This window comes from Panthera tigris, chromosome D1 (genome assembly GCF_018350195.1).
Source record: "Panthera tigris isolate Pti1 chromosome D1, P.tigris_Pti1_mat1.1, whole genome shotgun sequence".
Taxonomy (NCBI): domain Eukaryota; kingdom Metazoa; phylum Chordata; class Mammalia; order Carnivora; family Felidae; genus Panthera; species Panthera tigris.
The window spans coordinates 106,967,895-106,984,796 of NC_056669.1; the positions used below are offsets into that span (position 1 = coordinate 106,967,895).

The 16,902-nt window shown below is 62.3% G+C and overlaps 1 protein-coding gene across 1 annotated transcript in view; it reads right to left on the reverse strand.

Annotated features, from left to right (window-relative positions):
• The window catches only part of NRXN2 (neurexin 2), a 79,753-nt gene that overhangs the window by 33,591 nt on the left and 29,260 nt on the right, over window positions 1-16,902 (reverse strand). Inside the window, exons 9-13 of the mRNA XM_042958364.1 lie at window positions 11,415-11,534; window positions 10,662-11,043; window positions 9,865-10,055; window positions 8,052-8,225; window positions 7,538-7,657 (exon numbers count right to left, since the gene is read on the reverse strand). Coding sequence (XP_042814298.1) covers window positions 7,538-7,657; window positions 8,052-8,225; window positions 9,865-10,055; window positions 10,662-11,043; window positions 11,415-11,534 — 987 coding nt within the window. The remainder of the gene's footprint in view (window positions 1-7,537; window positions 7,658-8,051; window positions 8,226-9,864; window positions 10,056-10,661; window positions 11,044-11,414; window positions 11,535-16,902) is intronic.

Here is a 16,902-nt window from a genome sequence, read left to right on the forward strand (position 1 = left end):
ACAGCACAGTGATGAGAGACGATAGGAGTCCAGATAAAAGGTGATGGGAGCTTGGAGATGTCAGAACACCATGGGAGTCAAGGTGGGAGGTGATGGGGGGACAGGAACAGGAGGCGAAGGAGGCGCAGAGATGGGAGGGGGGAGGTGCAGAAGTGGGAGGGAGAGAGGTACACAGATGGAGGGGATACGGGTCCCCTATGGAAAGGGATGCCAGTATGCAGGGAAGGGACGTGATGTGTGGACTAAAATGGGAAGTGATAGGGTCTCCGGGATGGGAGGTGACAGGTCTGATCTGGACTGGGAAGGAGGGACCTGAGACGGGAAGCGATGGGGTCCGGCACGGGAAAGAGGGGTGAAGTGTCAGGACGTGTCAGTGATGGAGAGAGTGCAGAGGCTGGAAGTTGTGGGGTGCGGGGACGAGAAGCGAGGGGTCACGGGGACCAGGGAGGACAGAGGTGGAAGGCGGCAGGCACGGAGTTAGGAAGGAATGGCACACAGAGAACCTGAGGGTTGAAGCTATGAAGTGATGGGGGGGGCCGAGGCGGGAGGTGATACAGGGCCGAAACAAGAAGTGATGGAGGTTGGAAATGGAAGTTGATGAGGGTCTGAGAGGGAAGATGAAGCCGGTTTTGAGATGGAAGGGTCACGAGGGGCTGAGATAAGAGGTGACAGGAAGTGGAAGGTGACGGAGGACTGGCCCAGGTTGATGGGGTGACTGGGATGAGGGGAGGTGGGGAGATCGGGCTGGGAGATCATAGGGAGCCTGGGGCGGGGAGGGGGGGGGGGAGTGTGAGTTCCAAGCAGTAAGGTTGCAGAGGTGAGAGACGCTGGGGGTCAGAGGTGCAGGTAGGGCAGAGGTGCAGAGGGGTTGCAAAGGAGAGATGAGGCCCGGAGAGGGCTGGGGCAGGGGAGGGAGCTGACTGTTTGGGGGGTGATGGAAGGCCAGTCAGAGGGGAAACGGGGTGGGTGCGGGGGGGGGGGGACAGAGGTGAAATAGAGGCGGACATGGGAGAGGTGGGAGAGGAAGAGACGGGACACGTCAGAGGCAGAGATGACAGATGGGGCGGAGGGGAGCATAGCTGGGGGGACAAAGATGAGAAACTAGGCCCAGAGATGCCGGACGAGCAGTGGGAAGGTAGGGAGGGGCAGAGGTGGAGGTGAGCCGGCTGGAGAAACGGTGAGGGGCAGAGGTGGAGGAGAGGGCAGGGTAGGGGGAGAGCTGGACCGAGGACGAAGGCACAGAGATGGGGAGGTGATGGGAGCGGAAACAGGAAGGGGTTGACAGGCCGAGATGGGGAGAAGGAGGTGAAGGTGAGGCAAGAAAGGAGCGATGACGGCCAAGCCGAGGCCGACGCAGGGGGTGATGGAGAGGCCAGGGTGGGGCCGAGGAGCTGGGAGCCCGAGATGGTAGGTGAGGGAACGCGGGCCCGCAAAGCGGAGGGGCCGGGCCTCGGCGCGCACAAGCTGGGGTGCGGCCCGCGGGGCCGGGGCCGCGCGCACGGGAGGCCCGGGGAGGGGGGACGGGGGTGGGGGTGGGGGGGGCCGGCCACGGCAGAGCGCCACTTACCGTGCCCGCCGCGGGTGAGGAAGGGCATGCGGTTGATGGCGATGGGCACGGTGCCGTGCTTGCTGTGGAAGTGGTGGACGTGGTGGGTGGTGCTGAGGCTGGAGGAGACCCGGGCCCCCTCGGCCGCCCCCAGCAGGAGCGGCAGCAGCAGGAGCGGCAGCAGAGGTGGCGGCGGCGGCGTCGGGGGCCCGGCCAGGGCGGGGGGGCGGCGCGGGCACCCCCCCGGCCCGCTCCCCCCGGGGGGCATTTCGGCCCGGGGGCGGCCGCCTCACAGCCCCATGGCCGGGGGCGGGGACGCGGGGCTGCGCAGCCCCGCGAAGCCCCCCTCCGGCTCCGAGCCCCGGGAGGGGGGGTAGGGGTGAAGAGAAGGAAAACCAGAGCCCAAGCCTCGGTCCGGAGCCAACGAAATCAACTGGATCCCGCCGGGGAATCCGAGGTCCGCGGAGCGGCAACGCCAAGGTCCAGGACGCCTGGGTCCATCTCGAGGAGCTAAGGGTCTGCCCGCATCCCGGCGGGGTCGGAGCGGCGCAGAGGGCCGTCAGAAACCCGGGGGAGCGCCCGGGGGAGGGGGCATGGTGCCGGGTGGAGAGGTAGGGGAGGCGCGGGGGCCAAGCAGGGATGGGAGAGCGGGGGAAATCCTGCGGAAAAACCGAGCCGGGGGAGGGGGGAGGCCGGAGGGGAGAAGCGGGAGAACGACGGAGACTAGGGCCGGCCGCGCCGCTGCTGCCGCTGCCGCCCGACGGAGGCCGGGGGGGAAAGGAGGGAGCGGCCGGGGGGGGGGGGGCGGGAAAAGGGAGGAGGGAAGCAAATCCGGGTGAGGGGGGGAATGAAGGGAGAGGAGGGGAGAGGAGAGGAGGGGAGCGGGACTGAGCAGAGGAAAGGCGCGAGCCTGCGAGATTCCGGTGGAGAGATGGAGGCAGCGGAGTGTTGCTGCAGAGGCTGAGGGCTGGAAGGGAGAGGGAGGGAGGAGAGGAGAGGAGCGGAGAGGGAGGGGAGAGGGAGCGCGGGAGGAGGAGGGGGCAGGGCAGAGGGACCCGAGCGGCTCCCGATCTGCGGGCGGCGCTGGGCAGCTCCGCCGCACGGCACCTGGCTAGCCCGCCTGGCGCTCGCCTCTCCTCCGCGCGCGCCCCGCCCCGCCCCTCCCCCGCGCCCGGGCGCGCGCGCGCTCCCCTCCCGCCCGCTCCAGAGAAGGGGCCCTGCTGAATAATTGAACAGGACTGAGGCTAGCAAGAGAGGCAGCTCTCTTCCTCCGCCTTCCCTTCCCCCGCACCTGGACGAACCCCAGTGGTGCCCTCTCTGGTCCAGCGCGCAGAGATGTGGCCACGGCCACCTCTGCACGCACCCCTCGGAACACACGTGCACGCTGGGATGTGGACGGGTATGGAGACACCCACGTGCCCATACAGGCACCAGTGAGCGCGCAGGCACACACACAGGCTCAGACACATACATGCATACATGTGCTCGTAGACACTGGCGCACGGACTCACACTCGGCGCGGGGGAGGGGCAGGAGGTGTGCACATGCACAGAGGCACACATGCGCGCACACATACGTGTTCGGCCGCAAGCGATGAACAGCCAACACACACACAGACACCTCCTCCCAGCTCACCCTCCAAAAACAATGACCCAGAGCCTCACAGGTACTCAAGGGGAAGACACGTCATACACGTACAGTCTTCTCACTACCTTCCCAAAAGGGTGCTCCCCTACCCAGCACACCCTCGCTGGACGCCTCCGATCTTCCCCTCCCCCGGCCTCAACCTCTCCCTCCACGGAGTTTTCAGGACACCTGTCCACTGAGTGTCCCATTTAGGACAAAAACCCTTCCTGGGTCACTTAGGTTCGGCCGAGGAAGCCACTTCTTCTAGGTGCCCCTCCACTGGGATCTGCCTCCCCCCACTCCCCACCGCAGAGTTTTGGGGACCTCTGGGAAGCACTTGTCATAGCCCAAGAGGTAAGTGCAGAGAGACTCCCGTCCCTTCATCTGGATGTGACCTCTGCACCCACATCAATCTGGGTTCAGTGAGACGATGGTCTCCTCGAACCAGGGAAGGGGTGGGGGTGGGGGGCAGAGGGTCAAGAAAGAGGAAGAGGGAGGGAGGTGGAGATGGACCTGGAAGGAGCCAAAGAAACAGGGTAGTAGAGTGAGGAGGGGCGGTGAAGAAAGGGCAAAAGGAAAGGGGAGGCGATGTGAGAAAGGGGACAGGGAATGGGGGCGCACAGGCAGGAGAGGGCTGGCTCCTGCTAATTGATTCTGAATTTCATCTTCCAGCACCGTGAGCCGGACGGGAACGCCTGAATGCAGTCAGCACCCAGGACAGCTCCCCTGTTGCCCAGGTCACCTCCCCAACCTTGTGGGAGCACGTGGCCCCATTTGGCCCCTGGCCCTTCAGAAGTGAAGAAAGGGGTCCCCAGAAGAGAAGGAAGCCTTCGAGGTGGAACATGGCTCCGTGAGGAAAGAGACACTGCAGCCTGCAAAGCGGGGCTGGGGCCCCCTGAAGCCTTGTCCGCCTGCCCTCTCCATCCCATCCTTGTGCCCCAGGCTCTGGAATAGAGACTGACACAGCTCTGAGCAGGCAGAAAATTTATGGTCCCAGAGGGAAGGAGGGAGGAGCCGGTGGCGGTGAGAGGAGAGGAAGGGAAACCGCCTAGAGGCCAATCAATATCAGTGAGTGGGAAGTGGAGAGAGTTGGAGGGGGTGACGTTGGGGAGCCAGGGGGGGAGACGGAGGGTAAAAGAGGAGAGGGAGAGGTGTGCAAGACATCAATAGAGCCCGCGGAGATGAACAGAGCAAGTGGAGAGATGAGAAGGGGAGGGCAGGCATGGGGAAGAGCTGATATCCTGGGAGAGGGGGGTTCTGGAAGACAGAACCCTGAGCAGGCCTGATGGGAGCGCCTGGGTCCCAAACCCCAGCCCTGGAGTCTCAGCCCCATGTCAAGCCGTGTCCCTCCTTCTAGCTTCCCTTCGTCCCTCGTTTCGTATTCTGTTCTCCATTCTCTCCCCCACTTTCCTCTCTCTCATGGCAGAGATGGGTTCTCTCCTCTGATCTCTCCTGCCTTCCCAGAGCAGACTACTGAACTTTAAAGGGACACAGAGGTCCTGCACACCCCATGTTACAGACGGAGAAACTGAGGCCACAAGCTGGGAAAGGTTGTCCTGAATGAAGGTCAGACGTCTCCCCGCCCCAGTCTCTCCCCCACCAGACAACCCCAACGCTCTGAGGACACCCTGGCCATTCCCACCCTCCTCCCTCTCTTCCGGCTCTGGGCCCCTTCATGCCCGTGCTGTTCCCAGGGCCTTCACACTCAAGCAGGGTGAACTGAACAGGCCTCTCGGCCAGGTTCCTGCTTGACCTTGTGCAGCGGCTGGGCCCCAAGAAGACCAGCCATAGAGGGACAGCACGAACAAGACACAGAGCCGAACGTGGAGAATTAGGAGGCACGATCCCAAGAGAAGAGGGAATTATGGTTTGGGAAGTAATGGCACAGCCCCCAGCCCCAGGTTCCTGCCCTGCCCTTCCGGGGCAGAGATCTCAGAAGGTCCCCCAGGGCCGGTATCGGGGGAAGCAGCAGGCAGAATCCCAGCAGCTGCCAGGTTGCACCCACCTTGTCTTGACCTCCACGGCTCTGCTCAGGCCTGCCACCAGACACAGACCAGTGCTCGGGGATGGTGATTCTTCCCGAGATATGCCCTGCTCCCCAGCTCCGAGTCTCCCTGCCTCCCGCCTTCCTGGAACCTGAAGAAGCGGTTCCAGCCTCTCTTCCCACCCTCGCTAAAAGATGACATAACTCCCTACATTCCCAACAATCTCTATGCCCGCTTCCAGAAGGCTCCGGTATGTGCCAGTGTGGTAGTGACAGTGGGCAGCAGTATTTCTTGACCTTGATCCTTTGCATCCCAGGCAAGAAATGCCCACTATTAGGGGCGCCTGGGGGGCTCAGTCGGTTGAGAATCCGACTCCGGCTCAGGTCATGATCTCGCAGTTCGTGAGTTCGAGCCCCGCGTCGGGCTCTGTGCTGACAGCTCGGAGCCTGGAGCCTGCTTCCGGTTCTGTGTCTCCCTCTCTCTCTGCCTTCCCCCACCCCCCATTCACACTCTGACTTTGTCTCTGTCTGTCTGTCTCTCTTAAAAATAAATAAACATTAAAAAAATTAAAAAAAAAAAAAAAGAAATGCCCACTTTCAGCACCACCACCCGGGACTAAATGAACAGCAGGAGCTCATGGAGTCAGGAGCTCCCAGGTTCCAACCGCACTCTATCCCCCCAGCACCCAAGAATTTAGGGCATGCAAGTGGCCTCGGTTTCCCCATCAGTTAAACAGGACGGCCGGTCTCCAGCCCACTGCCTTCACTGAGGAATAAATTAAAAGAGCTTTGTGAACTGCCAAACGCTAAACAACCAGTGGGGATTATTACTGTTAAGCATCGAAGTTACCACCGTCTCCAGATCTGTGCACAGTGAGTGAGCTGGATAGAAAGAGGCCCCGCCCTGTCCTTCTTCCCCGGGGAGCCAGGGCTCCAGTGTCCCTGAGCCCTGGGGGACATCGTCTGGGGGCTTTGGGAGGAACAGAGAGGAGCAGGTCAGACGAGGAAAACCCTGAAGACAGGATGGGAACAGGAAGCGGAGATCCTCAAGCCTGGGCCAGGCCTCAGAGCCCCCCAACAGTGCTGAGGAAGAGGGCAGGACATGCTTCCCACAGAGAAGGAAGAACCAAGATCTGCCCAAGAGCCCAGTCCCTGGAACTTGTAGGTGGATCCCGTAAGAGACTCAGGACTCGTGCCCGGATGACTACGGCTCCAAGACGTGGCAGGGAAGCAAAGGCACCGACCCCAGTTCTCAGCCCACATCTACTATTAACTACCCCCAGAAATCCACTGACCCCTCCAGGCCTCGGTCCCCATGTTTGTAAAATGAAAAAGCCCAGTCCTGAGTGGTGTGTGTGTGTGTGTGTGTGTGTGTATGTGTGAGTGTGTGTGTGTGTCTTTTCCCAGGCAGCTGACTGGCCACACCCCTGGTCTCTCCACAGGGCTACCCCGAAGGAAGACCATTCAGGTGATGCCTGAGAAGGCTGCCCTCTTCCTCACTGCTGCCCGCAGGCCAGTCGTCCGAGAGAAACTCCGCAGCCCCCCTCAGATAGGAGTCTCCCTCTCTCCACTTCCTGCCCCAGCTGCCCTCCCTCTGCCAAGCCCTAACCTGCTGCTGGCCACCAAGCCCCGGTACCAGAAACTGCCGCTGACAGTGCCCTCTCTAGGGAGGGGCCTCAGACAATATGCAAGTTGGCAGACAGATGCCCAGACAGGGAGAAGAACGAGGCAAGGACGCTAAGGAGTGTCCTTGTGGCTCCAAGGGGACCACCTACAGCTGAGATTCTTGGCGGGGGGCGGGGGGAGTCGGGAACAGCATGACTGCTGTCTAGGGAAGCCAGCTGTCCAGCGGCCTGGCCTCCTGGGAATCTCCTGAGCCTGCCCCCTTGGGAGCGGGCCGACTCTGGGCAGGAAATTCGAGACTTCCGCTGCACTCTCCCGAGGGCACCGGAGGAAAGGGGGTGCAGGTCGACGCCTGCCCCCTGTCCTGAGCTATAGCAGGTACATCAAACCTGTTAAGACCGTCACCAAAATCTCACAGGGAGAGCAACAGAGGCTGACATCTTTGGGTACAGGTGAAGGGGGCAGCGTCCAGCCAGCTCCGAGCAAAGGGAGGAGGCCGTCTTATCAGCAGATTGCCCCAGGGGCTCAGGCAGCAGCAATCCCACCCAGGCCCCAAAGGAAAGACTCCAAGGGGTCGAGGGTTGAGGGTCGACAGCAGCCAGCAGCTCCCCTCCCCCCACTCCCCCCCCCCCCACCTCCCCGTGCTCTAGGGACAAGAGGGGATAAGAAGGAAGCAAGCAGCATGGCTCTCAGAGACCCTCTCTCCTCCCCGGCAGTCCCTATGGCTGGGAAGGGGCCAGATCCCCCCGGGAACTCACGGTCATTGCAGACAGGGCCTCCGTAGGAAGTCATGGTGCAGTCACAGGTGAAGCCATCCCACTGCTGCAAGCAGACACCCTGGTTGGCACAGGACTCTTCGGTGCAGGTGGTGCTGGGGCCTGGAAGAGGCGGGAGGAAGCAACACCCCCCACTCAGCCAAGCCCCCTCCCTCCCCAGGAGGCGCGGAAGCTTCAGAGTCCGGTGAGAGGCCCCACTCTCAGTCCTGCCAGGACCAAAGGGCCAAAAACCGACAAGGGCGCGGGGGGTGGCCACGGGTGGGGAGGGGTGCTCAGGGTCGGCTGGGCTTGGCTTTGAACTGCGATAAGAGGCCAGGGTGAGAGGCAACGGGAAAAGTGAGTGACCCTTCATCCCCGGCACCCCTGCCCCAGGGCTGTGGGGACAGGCTCCCGCGAGGCCCGAGAAGCAAGGCCACTGTGCTGCCCCAGCGAAGCCCTGCGGCCGGCCCTCCTGCGGCCCGCAGAGTCACCCCCAACTCCTGCACCCGCCACTCACCGTCACAGCCCCTCTCCACCTGCCCGATGCGGTGCAGGGCGTCGGCGATGAGGTCTGGGAGGCGTCCGTTGAGGTCCACCGAGGCCAGGCAGCCCTGAAAGCCATCCCGGGAGGCCACCAGCTTGGGCAGGTTGCTGAACATGTTCTTGCTCAGACCGCCAATGTACAACTCCCCTGTAAAGGGAGAGGGGTCAAAGCCTGAATCCCGGTCCCCATCCCCCTCCCAGGATACCAGCATCTGCTTGTCAGGTCGTTCCAGACTCGGGCTTCCGTATAGAGATCCCACGACCCCCCCCCCTTCCTTCTTCCTTCTCCACTCTGCCATCTGTCTGCTCCCCTCCCCGAGAAGCCCAGATGCCCAGGGTGGGGTGCTTGGGGGATGGGGAGCAGCTGGGAGACCGGGCTCCATGCTCTCTCCCACACAGCTGATTTCCAGTTCCGGCCTGTAATCAGGGCCTTTCAGAGACGTGAGGGCCTGTCTGCGCCGCCCCCACCCTCTCCCCTCCCCCTATTCCCTGAGCTCCCTCAGGCCTCTCTCTCCTGAGTGCTCTAACCCAGCTAGCTCCCTTTCCCCAACAGTTAGGGCTGGGCCGGGGACTCTGGGTGACTCCAGGAACTTCTCCTCGGGGACATCCGATCCCACGCATCACTGCCCTGGCCGTATCGCGCCCAACTCCCCGGAAGACTTGGCCGGCCCAGGGCGCAAGCTTTTCAGCGAGACGGGGTCTTGGCCACTGGCTCGATGCAACACAAGACTAACCCAGACCACCCTTGGGTCCGCCAGCGCTTCGGATAATCTGTGACATGCTGCCCCCTTCTGGAAGCTGGGAGAATTGGCAGCACTAAGCCAAAAGATCTGGCCGGCACCTGACCGGGCAGAAGATCCCACTCTGCCTCCAGCTCACTTGGGGACCTCAGGCAAGCCTCCTAGCCTCCCGTTTTCTCCCATTTCCTCCTTCTCAAGGCGGGGGGTGACTTCACTGGTCTCTGAGGACCCTCCCAGACCCCAGACGATGTGAGTCACACGGACCACGCAGGGGTCTCCATGGGGCTGAGGGCTGCTTGGGGCAGATGAAGAAGGTCGCTCGTGTTGCCCCAGAGAGTTCTGGAGAAGCTGCAGGCCTCAGCTTTGCTCTTGTCCCAACGCCTTGACTCTAGGTTCCTCCTTCTTCCCTGTTCTCTCCAGCACCCCTTCCGGGGGCAGCCAATGACCACTTCAATAGCTACCTAAGGGCCCCTGGGGAATGTGTGACCCTGATGTGACACCGAGCCTCCCAGGGAAGCCTGGGTCCAGAAGAGTGCCCAGACAGAGCCTAGTAGATGCCCAGTGTATAGGACAGGCCACATGCAGGGACCCCGCAGTGGCTAACCCCCCCCTCCCCTTATCAACCGTCCCCTCCCACCCACTCGGGGGGAGCTATCTGCCAGGACACTATGCTCCCCATTCTCTTTCCAGCCTTCAACCAAGGCAGGCCTCTCAATCTTGGGCAACCAAGAGGTCTTCAGAAGCCCTGGACTGCCCACCCCTAGCTCTAGAGTGAGGCCACCAAGCTCCCCGTGAGGCACATCCCATGGCCGGGCTTTCAGTGTTGAGGGCAGCCTCACGGGAGAGCTGAACAGAACTTTGACAGGAAAACGTCAGGCTGGACACAGAAAAGAAGAGGAAGGAGTTGGAAACCGTGGCCAGGAGAGGAGAGGGAGAATCACGTGAGTGACAGAGCACGCCAGCCGGTGTGGGGGAGGGAGGGTCTTGCTGGGGCCAAGGGGGCATCTGGGTCAGGGCCAGGCCTTCTCCACAGGCCCCAGGCCCCACCTTTGAGATCGAGGTTTCGGGCGCCATTGGAGTGCTGCGTGACCGTGCGGGAGTCGATCTTGAGCGTGTGCACGTTGCCTGGGTCCCTGGACACCACCACGTTGTGCCACTGGTTGTCATTGACTGGCTTGTCTGAGTTCCCCTTCATCAAGGACGGGCCATTCCCCAGGTCAAACACGTAGTGGATGTACCTGCCCCGCGGTAGGGAGGAGACACTGGGTCAAGGCGGAGGCAATACTGGGAGGGCAGGGTAAGGAGGAGCTACGGCTTGCAGGGGTCCTGCGTGCCGCAGGAGGAGGGGATAGAGGGGGAGAGCCCACGGTGGAGGGACCCAGCCCAGAACAAGAGGACTCTGGTGTGAAGTCCCATCATGGGGACAACGTGGGGACAGAGGGCCACAGAGGAGCCGGCTCCCGTGACAGGCTCAGACGAGGAGCTGGTTGGGGGAGAGGTTTGTGGGGACAGCAGGGGCTCCTGGGGGCAGGGCACAGCTGCTCTAGGGTGGGGTCCCCTCAGGCAAGAGAGGCCATAGGGACAGGGCCCTGCCTCCCGCCTGCAGAAAGGACCCGCCTGAGCCAGGACAGTGAACGGCAAGGACACTGGCAAGGAAGGAACCGGGGAGTCACCGGGTTGGAAAAGGGGGTGCCACTCTTCCATCTTGGCGGGGGGCTGGGGACCTGAACCTCGAGCTGTGGTCTGAGGGGACTGGATATCTCAGCCAGCGGCGGGGGCCGTATCTCCGTCAGCAGCGGAAGGGGACCCCTCCCTTGCCGGCGGCGCAGGGCGCGGCAGCTCACCCCTTGACCAGCTCGATGACAATGAAGTCATTGCCGTTGCCCGAGTTGAACAGGAGGAGCCCGTCGGGGGCCGTGGTCTTGAACTGGAAGAAGAGGTGCATGGAAGCGTAGGCTTGGAGCGTGGCGAGCGCCAGGTAGCTGCTGCGACTCTTGAAGGTGACGGGATCGGCCACGATGGCCCGCAGGCCGAAGCGGGCGTTGAGCTCGCAGTAGGTGATGTCGCCGTCCTTGCACTGGTCCATGTAGGGCTGGCCGTTGAACACCAGCCCGCTCAGGTGCCCGATGAAGTTGGAGGGCACCACGGAGATGAAACGCCGCTCCGTCATGATGCCCGTCTCAATGTTGTGGAACTCTAGCCGCGTGTGGGCTCCCGCCATCTGTCCTGCTCGGGACCGGAGACAGAGATGAGGGGGGCAGGCTGGGGGGGGGGGCGGCGGGTTCTGGGGCTGGGCCCCGGGGTGCCAGGAGCCTCCCCTCCACACGAGGGCCACACCGGAGAGACATCGGCAGACACCCTCGGTGGGGGTGCCGGCGGCCGCACGCCTCGCCGGCCCAGGGCTGACGGGCACCGGGGACAACGGCGTCCGGGCCCCCCCCCCCCCATGACATGCCACCCCTCGGGGAGAAACGGCAGCGGGGGCTTTGCCAGAATGCTGCCCGAGGAAGGGAAGCCAGGCGGTTGTCACCGAGAAGAACAGGGCCGTCCACAGGTCCCCGGAGGCGTATCCACCCCGCTGGGCTCAGCGCGCTCACCCTCCACGGTGACGTTGTCCACAGACAGCTGCAGGCTCTTGCCACGCCGCACCACCCTCACCGTGTGCCACTCGTTGTCATTGAGCTTGTGTCCCGCAAAGAGCGTCTCGGGGCCTTTACCTGCGGCACCAAGGGGGGAGTGAGCGCGGCGTTCCGGCTCGCTCGCCCGTGGCTCCCGGTCCCAGCCCAGGCGCACAGTCTCCCCCCCCACACGCACAGCTGCACACCTACGGCCTAAGGCACGCGGCCAGCTGTGCCACACGCACCCCCGCCCCCCGCACGCGGGGACACACGCTCACCCAGTCTTTCCACACCCAGTCAGAAATCCAGACAACACCCACTGCCTCTTTGCGCAACTCCCAAGGCCGTCCCTGGAACCGAATTGGATGCGAACGGTGCCTCTGGAGTCGTGCCCTGAGGCCCTGCACACAGACGCCCGTACCTACAACCAGCGTTTTCTTCCCGAGTCTTCTCAGGAGCGTCAGCGCCAGTGTGTGTAGCCAGCAGTGAAATTCTCAGCATCGAGGCAGAGGCCTGTCCTTTTCAAACTCCCAGACCACCCCCGGCCGCACGTGTGAGGGCGCGCCCGTGGCTTCGCTGCTGGCGGTGAAACCCTCAGGCAGACACACAGCTCGCCACCCCCCGCCGCCTACAGAGGGACCCGGTGTGACCTTTCTGTACGCCTCTGGTTACCTCCACGCACCCGGACATGCGACCACACACACAGCACAACCGACCTGGCCAGAGAGGGGAACGCGTCTTAGGAATTATGACCCTTTATGCGAGGCCGGGATTCTCTGATTCCAGGTCTAAACCAAAACCTCTTCTTCTTTAGAAGGATGCTCGACTTTGCGGCACTCCCAGGGCTCCCGCCAGCGGGGCCGGGGCTCAACACGCACGCGCCCACAGGTACCGAACACACAGAGGTCGGACACGCTGGGCGCACACGGCCCCCTCTGCCGGTGTCTGCCGGGTTCCTGTGCTCTCTCGCACGACACCAGGGCACGCCATGCAGAAACACTCTCTCGGAGACCGCACTGAGCCCAGCACCCTGGGATGCTCGGAGATGCCCACACCTGCTCTCCTCCTCACCCCCAGCTGAGAGACTCACTGTCCCTTCTGAAGGCGCCCCGGCGTGACGGGAACTCAGCGCCCCCCCCCTCCCCAACACAGGAGCTGTGGAGGGCTGAACGTTGAACCTCGAACCCCTGACCCTGCTCCCCACCCTCCTCTTCTTTCCTGCGTGCCTCGCCCGCCCCCTTGTGGCCGCCTCTGGCGATGCAGTGGAATATCCCGGCTCTTCTCCGGCTTCTTCCGGCCACAGGGAGGGGGGGTCCTCCTGCCATAGGTGCACCCAAGTCTTTGCCCCACCCTTCCAGGGACTTGAGATGACAAGGCTCCCCGGCCTTCCTTTTCTCAGTGAGCATGCTGACCCAGGGCCCTCCACCAACGCCTCTTGGTTCACCTTGGCTTGGCCCGTTCTGCCCTCCACAGCCACACCACCCCCACCCGCCCTCATGCCTGCTCCCCTCCCACCACCCCCACACAAGCCAGTGAGGAAGGCTCTCCTCCCCCCCACTCTCCCTCCCCAGATCCCAGTGTCCAGCATCCCAGGCCCCTGGGGGCTCGGCAGAAGAAGAGGGAAGCCACTTACTGGGTGCGCAGCCGACGCGCAGGCAGTCTGGGGGGGCCGTGGGGCGGGCAGAGGGGGAGGGGAGACAAAAAGGCAGAACAAGTTTTTTGTTTTCTTTTTTTTTACATCCTTCACAGGGAGGGGTGTCTGCGGGCGGGGGTTCCCCCCCCAGGACCACTTTCCGGGGACCACGCGTGCCCAGGTGCCCTCTCCCCTTCCTCGGTTGGACCCCTGTCCCTCCTGCCCCCAAGAGGGCTCCAACCCTCCCCAGAACTGGGAGGCAGGGCAATCAGGTGATGGGAAGAGGGCTTGCCGCCTCCCGTCTTAGAGGGGCCCGGGGCCTCTCACGTCTGAGGGAGATGGCACCTTGGGAATCCCAGTCGTACAGGGGATCTTTGTGGGGCTGAGGGCTTGACCAACCCCACATCTCCACATGTCTCGGAGGGAGATGGGTGGGGAGGGCCAGATTCCCCGCATCCCCTGCTCTGGGACGACTCCCTGCTCAGAGCCCAAGTTGTGACACATCACTCCCCATGCCCCCCTGGGCTCTGAGCCAAATGGAGGGGTCTGCCCCAGGGCTCCCTACCCGTGGCCACACATCTCCCAAAGTCCCAGGGGGCCAGCACCACCCCCTACAGGAACCTTCCTTCTACCCTTCCTGATGGAGGATGCCAGGCTGCCACTGGGGAACAGGGCGATCTTTCACCCTGAAGAGGAACCAGAATCCATCTGTTTTCTCAGGGAGGGGCCAAGGCCTCACAGATGGGGCTCGTGAGGCCCCCAAAGTATGATTTCAGAGGACACCCGGCAAGTCAGAGGCGAGCAGGCACCACAGGCAAAGTCTGCCCCAGCCTCCGCATGGCTGTCCTATGACCCCAGGGTCAGGCGGCCCCACATGGTCAGAAAGCACACTGTCTATACAGAACTGTAGCCCAGGGCCCCGGACCTTGGGCCATCCCTCTGATGGGACACACGACCCACAACATGTCAGTTGGCCAGCCTCGCAAGGGGAACGGAGCACTAGGGTCCTATGAAATTGGGGCCTAGGGCCCTTGGGACACCTGCACCATGCCACCAGACCCAGAGGAGCTGGGGCTGCAGAACGTCCTGCACCTGGAGGCAGAGGAGCTGGGTCCCAATTTCATTGTGTGGCTGTGGGCAAATCTCTTTTCTCTGAGTTTCATCTTTTCGCCTTGTGAGCCCAGAGCAAGAAAGAGGTGTTCAGTGGGCCGGCCCCTTGTCTTTCTGGGAATATCCTGGCATCCTATGGCTCCTCCCAGAACAGGCTCTGCCTGCACCCCTAGGCCCGGGACACAAAGGCGGCTGGGGGCATCTGGCATCCCTTGGGCCCCTGAAGGTTCCTGCAGTGGAGGTAAACAGGCTCCCCTGTGGCTCTGGGGGCATGAGCCCCTCGGGCAGTACGGCTGAGCTCCACACGCGTCGTCAACCGCAGCAGAAGAGTGGGGGGAGCAGCCGGGACCCTGAGCCACAGCCTGGCACCAAAGGAGGGAAGCAGCAGCAGGGGAAGGCGACGGAGCAGGTTCAAGGGGGAAGTCAGAAGGGACAGTGAGAGGAAGGAGGTCAAGAGGGTGCAGAGAGAAAAGAGGAAGGAAGGGGGAGCAGAGGGAAGCAGAAGCTAGATGGGGGATGGGGAGGGGAATGTCAGGGGGGAGGGTGGGAGGGTGCCAGGCCTGGAGTCAGGTCACGGGGGCTCTCTTTGGGCCAGCAGAGTCTTCACCAATGAAGGGTCCAAAAAAGAAAAAAAGGGGCTGGAAGGACAGGCCGATCCCCTATTGGGAAAAGCTCAGTTCTTCCCTTCCCTAGCAGGGGTGGGCGCCAGGAATGGGGGGTCCATCTGTCCAGAGAAGAGGTGTCAGCTCCAAGTCCCCACCCCCTGCAGTGACTCCGCCCTCAGAAGCCCCACTGCAGTGGGGTTGGAGGAGAGCCGACACCCCGTGAGGATGGGCACCCCAGGAGGGGGCCGGCACCACCCCGGAGGCAAGCAGAAAGTGGGAGCGATGGGAAGCACCCACCTTCGTGCACACACCCGCCCAGAGCCCAGCTCAGGCGGCATTAGCTAGTGACCCGTGCAGGAAATGAACAGAAGTGACAGGTCTGCGCAGACTCACCAAAGTCCTGGCTGAACATAGAGACCAGGATGGGGGTGTGAGTGTGTAGGGAAACAAACAGGTGGGAAGAGGTCACCTGCATGTGAAGGAACCCAGGGTGAAGAAGCCAGGCTTCCCATCCCATACCCCCACCTGATCCCCTGCCCCACCCAGGCTCCACAGTTTGGAGACGGTGGGTCCAAGTCTCCCATGCAAGGAGCCTCAGGAGCCCATGGGCCAGAGGCTCATCTCAGAAGTGACATCACAGAGTGACAGAATGCAGTTCTTGTTCAGAGCAATCTCCCCGGCTGCCCAGCCTATGGAAGGTGCCTGTGAACTACTGAGAGCCCCGGGTGGGAACAAAACACCCTTCCGTGGCCTCAGGGATTGACGGACCTTGGAACATAATGTGTATTCAGCCCGGCTTACACGAACAAGAGTTAGGCTTACTCTGTATGGCCTTGAGAGGGCAGAACTAGGTCCACAAGAGGGAATTTCAGAAGTTGACGCTAAGGAAGAATGACCCAGCGATTAGAATGGCCAGAAGAGGTGGGGAGCTCCTGACATGAATGGCATCTGAGCAGCGATGGAGGAACTAACAGGTAATTGACATATGGGGCGGGGGTGGAGCTGGCTGGAGGAGATAACTTTTAAGGGTTCCTCCAGCTTGGAGATTCTTCAGTTACAATACAGCCTTCACGTTAGCCTCACTGACAGCTGGGGCTGCAGGAGCACAGCTGGTGGAGGGCAACTCCAGGGAGGGGAGGGCGACAAGGGACAGGCTAGGTGGGGCAATGGCCCAAGAGGCCATACCAAGGGCAAAAGGACCGGGAACACAGGTCACACTGGAACAGGGTGAAGAATCCCGGGGACTCTAACATTCCCTGGGAACAGAAATCAACCACCCTGCTCAGGGCCAGCAGACCTTAGGGTACTTGCTTGGGGTCTGCAGGCGTGGTGGAGGCCTAGGGACAGGACAGGAGACACAATCCAGTTTCTCTAGCATCCTCGGCCTGGAAGGAGGCAGCAGCTCCTTGTCAGCCTTTTCTGGCCCGGCAAACACCCTGCCTCCCGAAGCTGGCACTGAGTGCCTCCTCCCAGCTGTCCCACCAAGTGGTCACTGGCAGCCTTGGTTTCCTCTTTAGGACCCAGCCCCACGTCCAAGGCATTTCGCTGAGCCTCTGACAGGTTGCACAGATGCCTGCGTATGTCTGCCTTCCCTCCCTCCCTACAGGATGAGACTTTGCCGCGAGAGACCAAGCTTTGTGAGGCTTCTCTCTGCTCCCCGGGAGCGAGTCCAACCCTGGGATCAGAGCCTTGGTGTGGTTCCCTGCCTGCGAGGCCCCACAGGCCCTGGTAGCCAGCAGGATGGGGAAGCAGGGGCCGGACCGGATCATGCAGTGTGGAAGCAAGCCCCCAGGCCTGGTTCTAAGCTTAGGTCTCTACTCCCACTAGATTTTCTTTCAAGAAGGGCTGGGTGAGTCTCTACACGTGTGGCTCGCATCTTTACGATGTCTTCACTCCCATTGTTCCATGGGAGCCTGAAAACCGCCACAGAAGGTAAGCAGAGCGAGGATCCTTAGCCTCATTCTACAGAAAGAAACAGACTCAGAAGAGAGAAATGACTTACCCAGCGGTCAAAGAGACCGGGCCCGAAACCCAGATCTCCTGGCCCCAGGCCTAGTGCTCTTCCCATCAGAGCCTGAGACTGAATGGCTGGGTGCAGATCACACAGCGGCCACACTCC